This window comes from Halictus rubicundus, chromosome 18 (genome assembly GCF_050948215.1).
Source record: "Halictus rubicundus isolate RS-2024b chromosome 18, iyHalRubi1_principal, whole genome shotgun sequence".
Lineage (NCBI taxonomy): Eukaryota > Metazoa > Arthropoda > Insecta > Hymenoptera > Halictidae > Halictus > Halictus rubicundus.
Window position 1 is genome coordinate 2,880,843 of NC_135166.1, and position 12,952 is coordinate 2,893,794.

General features: G+C 48.2%; 1 protein-coding gene across 4 annotated transcripts in view; it reads right to left on the reverse strand.

Moving 5' to 3' along the window:
• Daam (disheveled-associated activator of morphogenesis-like protein) overlaps positions 1-12,952 on the reverse strand; it is a 98,251-nt gene that overhangs the window by 22,927 nt on the left and 62,372 nt on the right. Inside the window, exon 1 of one of the 4 annotated variants that reach the window (XM_076803273.1) lies at positions 1,244-1,502. The exons of the other annotated variants lie outside the window; for them this stretch is intronic. Within the exon in view, the coding sequence (XP_076659388.1) occupies positions 1,244-1,315 (72 nt within the window). The 5' untranslated portion in view covers positions 1,316-1,502. Of the gene's footprint in view, positions 1-1,243; positions 1,503-12,952 lie in introns of those variants that run through there. 4 annotated transcript variants of the gene reach the window in all.

A 12,952-nucleotide genomic window follows, 5' to 3' on the forward strand; every position in this document is an offset into this window, starting at 1 on the left:
GCGTGCCACTTCTTTCTGGACGCTTTCTTGTCAGCGAGTCTTCACACGTGCCTCTCTCCAAACAAACTTGTGTCAAGAAAAGTCAGTTTCAACGCGGACAAACATACGTCACTTTCTTTCAGACGTTGACACGTCACTTTTCTAATTTCGTTTCGACCAGGATAGTCCGCGGAAGGTTTCTAATTGTCCAGTGGACATTTGTTCCCAGTAAATTACGATCAGTGTCTTTTCGAAAGCAATGCGGTGTCAGGAAGAATTCACTCAGGTCGGTACCATTTGCATACACACACATATCACACCGATGTCAAAAGACGAACAGATGTTAACAATTATTTTATCAGGCGTAGTCACTGAAGACAGCACCCGAACGTTCGAACAATTAAATGTACTTGTAACAAATTTGGAAACCAGCGTCACATGCCATTGTTTGTTTCGCTTAAAACCGTAAGTCCAAGTTCGGAGAAGATTGTTTAATCTACACAATTGTTTGCCTTAATTAATTCGACTTTTTTAAAAATGAAATTTAACTTTTTAACCGAGTGTGAATTTTAAATCGTAAAGATTCAGAGAGGTTTAAATAAATAAAATTGCCATCACAGAAATTTGACCACAGTCGACACAAATGTAGCTTGTGCTAATATCGATCAATATCGACGCAAACAAATGAAAAAATTATTGACAGGCGATAACGAAGTCGAATAGTCATTTAGGATTGTCGATGCAGGCCGAACGCGGACAGAAAATCCGGAAAAGTTTCAAGAAGACTTGCAAGCATGTTTACAGTGAATTCTCGATGTATGTCACAACACTGGTCTTGCCAGCGACGTGTATCGTGTAGGAGACATACCCGAGCCGTGTTTACGCTCCTAGTCGTCCGAGGCACCTCAAGGGATATACCCGGCGGTAGTGGGGATAATTCCGCGACAATTACCATGCAAACCTCGGCGACATATATAGAGAAATCACTGTATTCCGTTTCGTTTCTCCACTGCGACATTCAAGACTGCGCGATTGAACCGCAAAGCGATGAAACAAAAACGATCCCAAAAGGAACACTTTTGGGAGAAACCTCTCGCATACTTTCCCCGAACGAAAAAAAACCGGGTGCCATTCTCAAAGTCGGCAGCGAACATATGCATATCACAGTGATTAAATGTCACGGAATCGTTCCATGTTACGAGAAGCGGAGTGACACCGCCGGTAATCGACCGGAAACAGGTTGCCGAGGAGGAGGATCACCTACACCGAAGAACCGCGACGTCTTCTGGGGTTCTGGGCAGGACTCGATGTCCTCGTGATGACCGGTGGAAGACATCAGGCCGATTCGATGGGTTTTTTCTTGACCGACACGGTGAAAGAGTGGCCCGAGGCGCCGGCACGATCCCGAACGATCGTAATCGTTCCAGCAATTACCCGCGAATTTCACTTTTGCACGTCTCGAACGAGCGAGCGTGCGTGCGTGCGTGCGTGCGTGCGTGCGCGCGCGCACCGACAAGAGACACTGTCCTCCTCTCAGCTTCGAAACGCCGAAGAGACTCGGAACTGACAACGAGGTCGCCCCGCGCCGACAATCCTCCTTATCGTGCTCGACGAATTTCTTATCACCGGACTATGGGAAGGTGAAGCAAAGAGCGCCGGTAATTTCTGCTCGCGCGAGAGCTATCGCGTCGCGCGCGCGTATGCATATCGTCACGCCGTCGCGCGTAATTGATAAACGAGCACGCTTGGAGGGGGAAACTCAATTAGTCGGAGAGACCGGAACACTGGGAGACAGCTCACGACCGAATGCGAATTTTTCGTCATATTTTTGCGACCTGAAATATACCCACCGTGAATACTCGATGTTTGTCAACAACACGGGTCTCGCCAGCGACATAGATCGTCCAGCAGACGTAACCGAGCTGTGTTATGTTTACCGAGGCCCTCGAGCTTCGTGGCCCCGCGGGGTATACTACCCGCCAGTGGGGATAATTCCGCGACGTTTATCACCGAGACCTTAGCGACATATATAGAGAAATGTATTAAGTGTAACCTTAAATCTTCTGTGTCCACGATATTGAAAATTCAGTGATTACAAGACAGGGTCACAAAGCTTGATGGACGTTGTCTTCCGAAATCGATTGTCTCTCTATTAGTCAATCTTATATTTATATTTTCAATAATGGTTAAACATCGGTTTTGTGTCGGCGTGTGACAACGCAACGTTCGATAGCACAGGGCGAGGGGTCAACATTAACGCATTCATGGTCACGCCGTCGAGCAGATTTGCCCCGCGCGTTATCAGAACAAACTGCGTGTATCTTCCGCGGAGATAGCAATCAACGACGCACAGCAATTTATCAGAGTTTTCGGTTGCCGAACAACGTTTCGTCTCGCGCGCTCGTCACCTCGTGTCCGTCGGTTAACATTGACAATGAGCAGCCTCGACGGTGATTACGGCATCCGTGAAAATATTATCGGTGAAACTCCAGACAAGGTGGTGGTACGGTACACGCGTAGCACCGATTCACAGGTAGCCCACACGCCCATTCCGTCGCATATCGATGATCCGTAAAAATTCAGCCGGCACTTTCGAGGAATTCCATCCGTCGGCCGCTTTCCACCTTGCGAAAATTTATGACCCCAGGGGGACACCGTCATTGTTGCATTTTCATGGCGGATATAAATGTCCGCCGGTTAACACCTTTCTCTTAGAAAGCTCGGACCCGCGTCGGAATTAACCCTTCGGTTTAGGCTGCGCGATAGAAAGCACACTGGCTCTCGGGCTCGTCCCATTCGTAATCCGTTAACGACTTAATAGCGGCCGGATTTTATGCAGTTAATTAACCGTCCCGCGTATAAGTTGACACATATGGATTACGAACAACACACCGACGGCAGGGAGAGAGAACGTCGCGCGTTATCTCTGCCTCATTATCATCGGTAACCTTGTTAGAGTCCCCGTTTCTGTTGTAAACTCGACATGACGCCGGGCAACACGGTTGGCGTAGAAAATTGCGACGAGAAATTTGTCAAATCGAAACGAATTTGTTTATGAAACGATATCATACTTATATTCGAGTTGCACGTATCGGACCGTTTTTCGAAGCTAAAATTCTCTGTGGTGAGAAGCAAGTCAAATATGACGATTAATAATCTTTTGCTTCCCATTTGTAAAGCTCCGATTAGTGCATTAGTGTGCAGCGAAATACATGCATTTCTGATCAATTTCAGTAAGAGAAATTTTAAGTGGTGAGAAAATTAAGAGAGTTTAGTACACCCCGCGGTAGTGGGGATAACTCCGCGACGTTTATCATCCAGGTCTCGGCGACATATATAGAGGAATCGCTGTATCTTCTTTTTAAATCAAAGTTAGAGTACACAACTTACTTATCGACTGACCTATGTGTAAATGTGAAGGCTCGGTGGGTGAAGGAGGTATGAGAACTGTGACGAATGAAAGCCAGTTTTCGCCGGCTATCGTTCGCGAAGCGGGGAGGAGGATGAGGACGAGCGTTTTCGCGCGTGTGGAGACCGCGTTGTTCCCTTATCCTGTGCAGCAACATTAGCCCGAGGGTAATTGTAACCTTCCGTGAGCCGTTAGCTCGAGCCTCGTGTAACCAGAATGTCGTACACAGGTAACCGTGGTTCGTGCGCGTGTAAGTGTTCACGGTGGTCGAGTATGACGACTTACGTGACGCGCGGCATTACAAACATTTGCGAAATTCCTCTCCCCCACCCCCACCCCACCCCCGCCCTCACTCCCCTCCGTAGGGTGGAAACTCTCTCGCGTGGAAATCGCGAGCCGCTCCACCGACGCGAGTAATCGCAACGATTCTTCCAAAAGTTTCCGCGAGATTTTCGGAACCGGAAAAATGTCGGAACGGGACCGCGTTAATCGACTAACCTGTGCGAGCTTCGATTTGATCGGCCTGATCGAACGGATCTTCCTTCCGGTGGCGGAAGCTTGTGCCCGAGACAGAATTGTAACCGGAGCTTCCGAGTGGGAACGATTTAAATCTACGACCGGCAAATCGCTTCTTCGTCTCGAACGATCGAGACACGCTAGATTGTCACGCGCCGCAGATTCGCAACTGTAAACACTGGCGGGGGACAGTGAACTTAGGCTTGTCGTCTGCTACGTGTTGCTATACATTCGCGGAACCGTCGATCTTCAATTTTCTTTCGGTTCCGCTCGCCTTCGTGCCGACGATGTTCCGCGGCCACGAATTGAGGCGCGTTTCCACGCGACGCGACGCGACGCGACCATAAAGGTTATACCGCGGACCTCCGTGCAAAATAACAGTACCTCAATTGTGCCAGCAATTGAGGAATTCTGAATTTCTTTCCCTGCAATATCTCGCTTTTCCCATTAACGCTTTAAACATCTCAATACTATTCCGAAATCCCTAAATTAATTTTGTCCTGATCTGACGACACTGGTCACGCGACTGGGCCGCGGTGGAAGGGGAAGTTAGAGTGGGGGAACAAGTCCTGATCTGGCGACACTGGTCACGTGACCGGGCCGTAGAGGAAGAGTGGGGGAACAGCGCGGTGGAAGGGGAAGTTAGAGTGGGGGAACAAGTCCTGATCTGACGACACTGGTCACGCGACTGGGCCGCGGTGGAAGGGGAAGTTAGAGTGGGGGAACAGGTCCTGATCTGACGAAACTGCTCACGTGACCGGGCCGTAGAGGAAGAGTGGGGGAAGAACGCGGTGGAAGGGGACGTTAGAATGGGGGAACAAGTCCTGATCTGACGACACTGGCCACGCGACTGGGCCGTGGTGGAAGGGGAAGTTAGAGTGGGGGAACAGGTCCTGATCTGACGACACTGGTCACGCGACTGGGCCGCGGTGGAAGGGGAAGTTAGAGTGGGGGAACAAGTCCTGATCTGACGACACTGGTCACGCGACTGGGCCGCGGTGGAAGGGGAAGTTAGAGTGGGGGAACAGGTCCTGATCTGACGAAACTGCTCACGTGACCGGGCCGTAGAGGAAGAGTGGGGGAAGAACGCGGTGGAAGGGGACGTTAGAATGGGGGAACAAGTCCTGATCTGACGACACTGGCCACGCGACTGGGCCGCGGTGGAAGGGGAAGTTAGAGTGGGGGAACAGGTCCTGATCTGACGACACTGGTCACGCGACTGGGCCGCGGTGGAAGGGGAAGTTAGAGTGGGGGAACAAGTCCTGATCTGGCGACACTGGTCACGTGACCGGGCCGTAGAGGAAGAGTGGGGGAACAGCGCGGTGGAAGGAGAAGTTAGAGTTGGGGAACAAGTCCTGATCTGACGACACTGGTCACGAGACTGGGCCGTGGTGAAAGGGGAAGTTAGAGTGGGGGAACAGATCCTGGTTTGCCGGCATTGGTCACGTGTCGGGTCGCAGAGGAAGAGTGGGGGAACAGCGCGGTGGAAGGGGAAGATAGAGTGGGGGAACAAGTCGTGATCTGACGACACTGGTCACGCGACCGGGCCGCGGAGGGAGCGAGGGGGAACAGCGCGGTGAAAGGGGAAGCTAGAGTGGGGGAAAAGGTCTCGAACTGACGGCTCTGGTCAGCCCGCGTGTCGCTATATGAAACGCCAATCACCCCGGGGGTTCGTTCCGAGTCCGCCAAGGAAGGCACGCTGACTGGCAAAAGCTCGAATTAACGTCGCGTCGTGCAGCACCACCGGAGTACAGTGTACAGTTATCGACAAAGTAGCAGAATGTGTGTCACGAAGGCCCGAGCATTATAGTTTCACGCTCGATGTAATTGCCGGCCGAAGAAAGAGAACTTTCCGACTTAACCGCAGGTTGCCCGGATCGTTCTCGAACGGTGCACGCGATACCGAAGCTGATCGGTGCTTCGAGAATTCGAAAGAAAAGTGGGGAAGGGGAACTTTCCGGTTCGTTGCGATCGTTGTTCTTACCTGTCGCTGCTCTGAAACTGTCTTTTCGGCGGGAAAGTATGACTCGCGAGATTGCACCGATTAACGAGACGTGCGCTAATAGCGGCCCCACCGCTATCGGAGATTTATCTCGGGCCTGTGTACCGGCCTGTTAACGGACTTAGAAAGCGAACGATCGAGTTGTTGGGCCTTTCGAGCGATTGCGACCGTTTACTTTCGGCAAGAAAAATTTCCTTTCCAACGGAATCCAATTTCTGCAGTTATTTTTTTTTTGGTTGCGTTGCGTTAGGTTGTTGCACACGAAATTTCCGATGTTCGACGGTGCAGGGAGATGTTTACACTCCTCGGCGTTCTGGGCCTCTCGAGGTCCGCGGTCCCCCACGGTGTAGACCGCGCGGTAGTGGGGATGACTCCGCGACGTTTATCATCCAAGCCTTGGCGACGTATATAGAGAGCGAGGGATTAATCATCGAAGACCCTGCGTATTCTGTGTCTTTCCTAGTTAGCAAGCGATTGAAGAGCACGAGGACTCGCTTCGGCACGCGACCTAAATTATTTTCTGGGAATCCAATTATGCCGAATGAAAAATTTACGTAGCAGTGAAGCCATTCACGTACGATTGAAAGTAGGTCCGTCCACGTAAAGCATGCGGGGCCCGGTCTATTTGCGGCCGGACCATGCGGTGCGGTGGAAAAGCTTTCGTTTCAAGGGAATCAAGGTCGACGCAAGTTTCTCGCTCGGCCGGTCATTAATTTGCGCTTCCTAATATTTCTATTAGCCCCGAGGTGGCGGAGCCAGAGCCAGAAGCAGGCCACGCGGCATGGCAAAGCGAGCATCAGGTCGGATCTCACGGTGTACCGGTTATCTCCTTCGGCTTGGCTATTCTTCAACAACTCCCGCGACTAGAAACCCCGACGTTAAACACTCTCGCGTGATTTGTCATCGTGGGGCCGCCTCGTGCATCATCCGAGAATGTTAATTGCGAACGGCGTGCCGAGATAGGAGGGCCGCGATTATTCTTATTCGCGGCCGATCCGCGACGATACGCTTCCCGTCTAACAGAATCGGCTTAATAGGGGGGCCTCTGCCGGCTCTTTTTATCGTTTCCGCGTAATTAGCACGATCCCGTACGCAATTAAGGCCACATTCAAACCACGTCGAGAGGAACCTCGGAACTATTGTATCAAGCGTCGCCTCGTTCGCCGATTTATTTCGCGAGACCATCGCCGCGATTGATATCGTTTCCGAGACAGCTATGCCTGCGCGTTTATGCTGCGTAATAGCCGCGCAACTGTACCTCACCTCGCACACTCTAATCTACAGACTGTCTTCCGTATTTCTCGTCTGACGCCTCAAAACGCCAATAACTGTCGCTGCGCGCTTCAATCGATTCGATAAGCTCGTTTTGCGAAATACTGCTAACTTTTTCAGCGCAACACATGCACAGATTGACACGTACCATGTTGACGTTCGAGTAAAGTCTCGATCTAAGTCGGAACCTCGGGTCCTGCTGCGACATAAATCGTGTAGGGTTACTATGTTCTGTGACTTTACCGACCGCCCCGAACGTAGGAAAGGGCAGCCAATGAAACCACTAAATATAGTTCAAATTATATCGTGTTCGGAGTGATTTTGGTCAGAAAAGTGACAGAAATAAGTTGGCGAAAGTCCCATAAAAAAGTAATGAGAAGTAGAGAAGTTTTGTAATTGATGCGAGCACCGGTTATTCAATTGGAAATTTATCGATCTTTGAGATTTGTTAATTTGTGTCTTGAGTTGATCGAAACGGGTCAACGGAGTTTTCATTCTCGCGTCGGAATAGAATCGATAGAACTCGAAATCTGTCAACATTTTCGTTTCTGTCCGGACTCGGAGATTTTCCAGATAAGCGCCCGAAGGAATGTTTGCAAGTATGCGAAACGGGATACACTATCCGTCGACGATTTAAACTCGGTCGTGTCAAGAACCTCTCCAAACAAATTTCATCACTTATCGCGAGCATAAAGTAACACGTTCCGAGATCCCTGTGGCAGATATATACGACGCCATCAGCAAATTGAAATAAAAATTCGCCGTTCTGCCCCCCTCCCCCCTACGTCGCCGTTTCCATCAACGAGACAATGGGAGCAGACCTCAATCACCTGTCGCTCCGTTCGGTCGTTATCGTTATTCGGTAGCGCTGTTCGTCCCCTGCGAACGACCATAACGACACCGCGCCCCGCCGTGGGCGATGATCCATCTTAAATCGATCGCCCGCCTCGGGACGTTTCGTCGGATCGAGATCGAGTTCGTTCCCCTCCATCGAGCGTGTTACTTTCCGACGGGATTTTTTCTTTCACAATGGATCCAAAAATTGTTTTCAAATTCTCGAAATATTGACGATATTCAACTTGTTATAATTTCGTAAAAAGCAATCGTATGGCAGTAAACTTGGACTCGTTTTAAAGCTTGAACATTCTACCTTCGGACGGTAATATTTATCCCTGTTTTATGAAGCAAAAATTAATTAAAAAAAAAAATCTTTAAGTCAAAAAAGTAAATGTTTAAGTCAGAAAAATAATTCTTTGTTGTTCCCAATGTTGTGCAGTATGCAATGCGAATGCAGTATTTACTCGAGACGCAGGAGAAGATGGTAATTATTGGGTGCGAGGTCGAAGCTATTGAGTGGGACTCGAGTTTCCCAATGCAATCGTTGCAACTCTCGAATGCACGTCAGATCGTTCAACCCTCGCATGTTCTTCAGATTGCATAAAACATCCCAGGACAATATTTCATTCTTACTGTACACAGGATTAACAAATTATCATGAATGAAATATAATCTGAACGTTCGATTTCTTCCTCTATGTAGGCTGCAAACTGTATTTCTTTACAACACGAAATGAATGAAATGTTCCTCCGAATTCTATAAACTTATCAATGAAAAATATTTTAAAGAGCTACATCTTACAACGCAAAACACGAGAAACGCCTCACAAAATTGTACAGTACCCGAAAAAAGGAAATATGTCAGATTTCTCTGCTCTGAAGAATGATGAAAACGACATTTTTTCGAAGACAGGCTTACGAAGCAATAAAAAAGATTTCAGAGATACGTTGAAGCATGTGATGGCTGTGTAGAAAATTAGCGCGTAATCGCCGATTTAATTTCCCTTTAAAAAATCCTCGTCTATCTCTTAATTTCGTTTGTCATCTCGACGTGGACATTCGCTATGGTTGCATATTAAATACCAGCGTGTAATTTGCGTAGGGAAAAAGTTTCAAGCACAAGACTGATTTAAGCGAAGCCCGCTGCGAACAGGAGACAACGACCATAACTTACTCGGTATCATCGTCGTCTGGGAGTCGAACGAAGAAAATGTGTTTCGTGTGAGAGGCGACAGAATTCGAATCCTCTACGGGAGAAACGCGTGGTGTTTATGGATTCGTAATACGATATTTTCGGGAAAGGCATTTGCATGTGAAATTCCGTTTCTGGAATGGTAATCTCTCCGGACGGTTTCCACGGGAACGGTGGAATGTTTGTGTTCAACCTAAACGACCGCAAGCGCGCGCGAGCGCGCCACTTGTTTACGTACTAAATCAACCGAACGGGTGTTTCGAAATTCATTGGCTTTTTTCTACGTGATTCTTGTCGAATTACTTTCTTTCATTTCCATTATCGATACTTACCCAACCGGGCCGTTTTATCGCGCACATAAAAATAAACATCGAGCTCCAATAACTGGAACAATAAAACGAGCAGACGCCGGTTTTTACGGTAGAAAGCTGAGAATTCCTTCTCGTCGGGACCAAAACAATGTTACCTGCAAAGTTCCGAGACTCTCCAACGATTATGGCTTTTTCGGCCCGCGGTGGGGCTGTACGATTTTGTTGCATTTTTTAAAAAGAAATTCGAAAGAATAGAACACAATGGAGGTTATTTTCAAGTTCAAGGAAAGGCCACAAATCAATTTGCAAACTTATATTTGTAGGACCTTTTTTGTGGTAAGTGCTCGAGTAGTATAGTGAGTATAAATCTGTGGAGAATATTAGAGTACTAAACCAAAACCTAACCAACCCTAACCTAATTGACCTAACACGATCCAAGGGCTTTTCTAGAGCTAATGTTCGAATGTTTAGAGTCAGTATGAATTTGTAGAGGACCACAAAATTGAATCATCGCCATTGCAAATATACTGCAATGATAACCGCTGATAACCTGAGAAGGGCCATGTGACCCAAATGATTCAATAAAAGTGAAGAAAAATTGTTTAGACGAACATCAGTAGACTGAGGATCTTCGTGCAAAATAAAAATTCTTTGTGTCAACGGTAACAAACAAGAATAAAAACTTTCATAATGTTAATCAGCTGCAACAAACACGGATGTCCTGGCAATTTTTTCAATCTGTCTACAATTTTAAATTGCACCTACTTATCTCCGTCATAAGTGCACAAAGTTCGCAGTGCAAATATCAGCGTTAAACATTGAGATTTTGATGCCAGTTTTGAAAATATTCCTCGAGGACTCTCGGACTAAAATGTTCGACTCTTTCGGATCTGCTCGGGCGGTTTGATTGGACGCAATTAAAGAACGGAGGCAGATCTGATTGGGCTCCCTTCGCGTGAACACAGCCGAGGTACCGTTTCACGGGCCTCGAAATGACGATTCACGGCGGTCATCGTGTCCCTCCTCGAGGATCGAAGTGAAATCCGAATCGATCCAATTTCTGGGACGAAGTCGCCCGAGTCGTAGGGTGTCCGTATGCAAAATTGGGAGAAAGCGGCGATCGTGAAGAGAAGCCTATTCTTCTACGACACGTAGAAGGTTCGCGATATCGATCCGGATATGGAACGCATCGATCGGTCGGCGTCGATAAGAGAAGGGCGCCCGAAAAAGTTTCTCCTGTCGAATATCTTCGGTGAGAGTTCGCGCCGGCGAAGAGAAAGAGAGACGGCGAAAAAAGAGGAGAAAGAAAGAGAGAGAGAGAAAGAGAGACACACAGGCGCACACGGTCACGGGAGAAAAGAGCGACGCCGATAATTCAGCTATTTTTCAACGGCCATTGTTACGCGGAAAGTTTCACCGTGCCCGATCATCGCCGAACGCGTCCATGGGAATAGTACTTTCGACACAGGTCCGACGGCCTCGTGTGAATTTGATTCTGGCGCCTAATCAAACCGAACGATAGCTTCTGCAGACGGTAGACCAAGATGGCGCAAGCCTGCTAGATTGAAAAGCTGTGGGTTGGGTCTGAGACGGGAGAGCATGATGAAATTTCGCGTAATGCGTCCACCCCCTTCGCTTTTAACGGCTCCGTTCTGACTCAAAGACTGCGAGACTCGCGGCCAATTACACTCTCGGCACACCGTGATAAGGTAATTAAACATCTTACACCGACGCACAGGGGATGTCTAAATCCCGCGCAACCATCTTCGATCTTGAATGGAATATAATGCCGAGGATCTTTCCTCTTGGATCTCCTCTCGAGTTATTAACGCTTCAAACAGTTTATTCGGATCTTTTTATCAAGATTGCCTCCATTAGTTTATTTTCAATTATGTGGAAGTGCCGGCTCGAGCGCGGCTATCCTTTCATGCTCCTGCTCGAGGAAAATGGCGTCCGAACTAGCCGAGCGTCACCAACACTAGGTTCACCGAGCAATAAAAGTCACTATTTTACATTACTTTATAAAAATAACGCGAACGTGTATCTATCAAAATTTTTGATTCGAAGAAATCAATTTATTAAATAATGGATATTCGTAAATTAGAAATATTAGTAAAATAATAAGATAAGTAATAATAAGAAGATAAACCCGTGTATCCTGCGCTCCGGTCATTACAACTTCCTTCCAGTCGCCGTTGCAGGCATTGTGCAGCAATGGCCGCGACCTTCAGATGCCCTTGCCACAGCACCTTTTTAATTGCATTCTAATCGTTTCTCCGTCGATCGCGTTGCAGCCTCCATTGAAGACTAGTAGCAACGCGTTCATTCAAGCCGATCTTTTTGCTCTCGTTACGAGCGGCGCGATCCACGCGACGAAAAAGAACAAGCCAAAGCTCCGGGGGGGCTCGAATCTCCCGAGTTTACTAGATAATTAGCGCGCGCGCGCTCGCGAGATCCCGGCAATTACGGCGTAATTGGGCTAACCGATCTTATTACGGTCGATCGGCGTTTTTCTCGATCGGCAGACACTCGGGCGCGCTCGCCGCGACAAAGAAAGCAGAACGACACTTTCGTCAAGGTGCATTTCGCGATCGCACGGACCCGCGACTAATTGCTAGCCGCTCGGTACGGAATGGGACGCGGAATCTCGCTCGCTCGCTCGCTCGTTCGAACGGTTCCTCGCGCGGATCGCCGCGCCGGTCGCGCATCGGTGTTCGCATCCTGCGGGTACGCTCGGGTGCAAGGCACTTTGCGCCGGGCCGTTGCACGATGCACGATCGCTCGGACCGCGCCGGTGCATCGTTAGATATCATATTCGAGATGAACGAACTCCGCCGTGCACTCGGAAACGTTGCTTTCGCACAAATGCCCGACAGAACGCGGCAACTCGGGCTCCCGCGGGCCTCTCGGTCACCGTTAGATCGCCGATCTTCGTGCGAAACGAAAAAATTAAATAACCGAATTTTTTTACAGCTTTCACACCTGAAATTTAGACGAGTTCTGGATGGACACCTTGGCGCGAATGTTAATTTTCATCGGTTGGTTCTCACGAGAAATCTAAATATCGATTTTTGCAAAATCGATCTTCGCTAAATCGCCGATCTTCGTGCGAAACGAAAAAATTAAATAACCCAATTTTTTTACAGCTCAGACACCTGAAATTTAAAGGAGGTCTGGATGGACACCTTGGCACCAATGTTAATTTTCATCGGTTGGTTCTGACGAGAAATCTAAATATCGATTTTTGCAAAATCGATCTCCGCTAGATCGCCGATCTTCGTGCGAAACGAAAAATTAAATAACCGAATTTTATTATAGCTCAGACGCCCGAAATATAGACGAGGTCTGCATGGACACCTTGGTACCAATGTTAATTTTCATCGGTTGGTGCTCACGAGAAATATAAATATCGATTTTTGCAAAATCGATCACCGC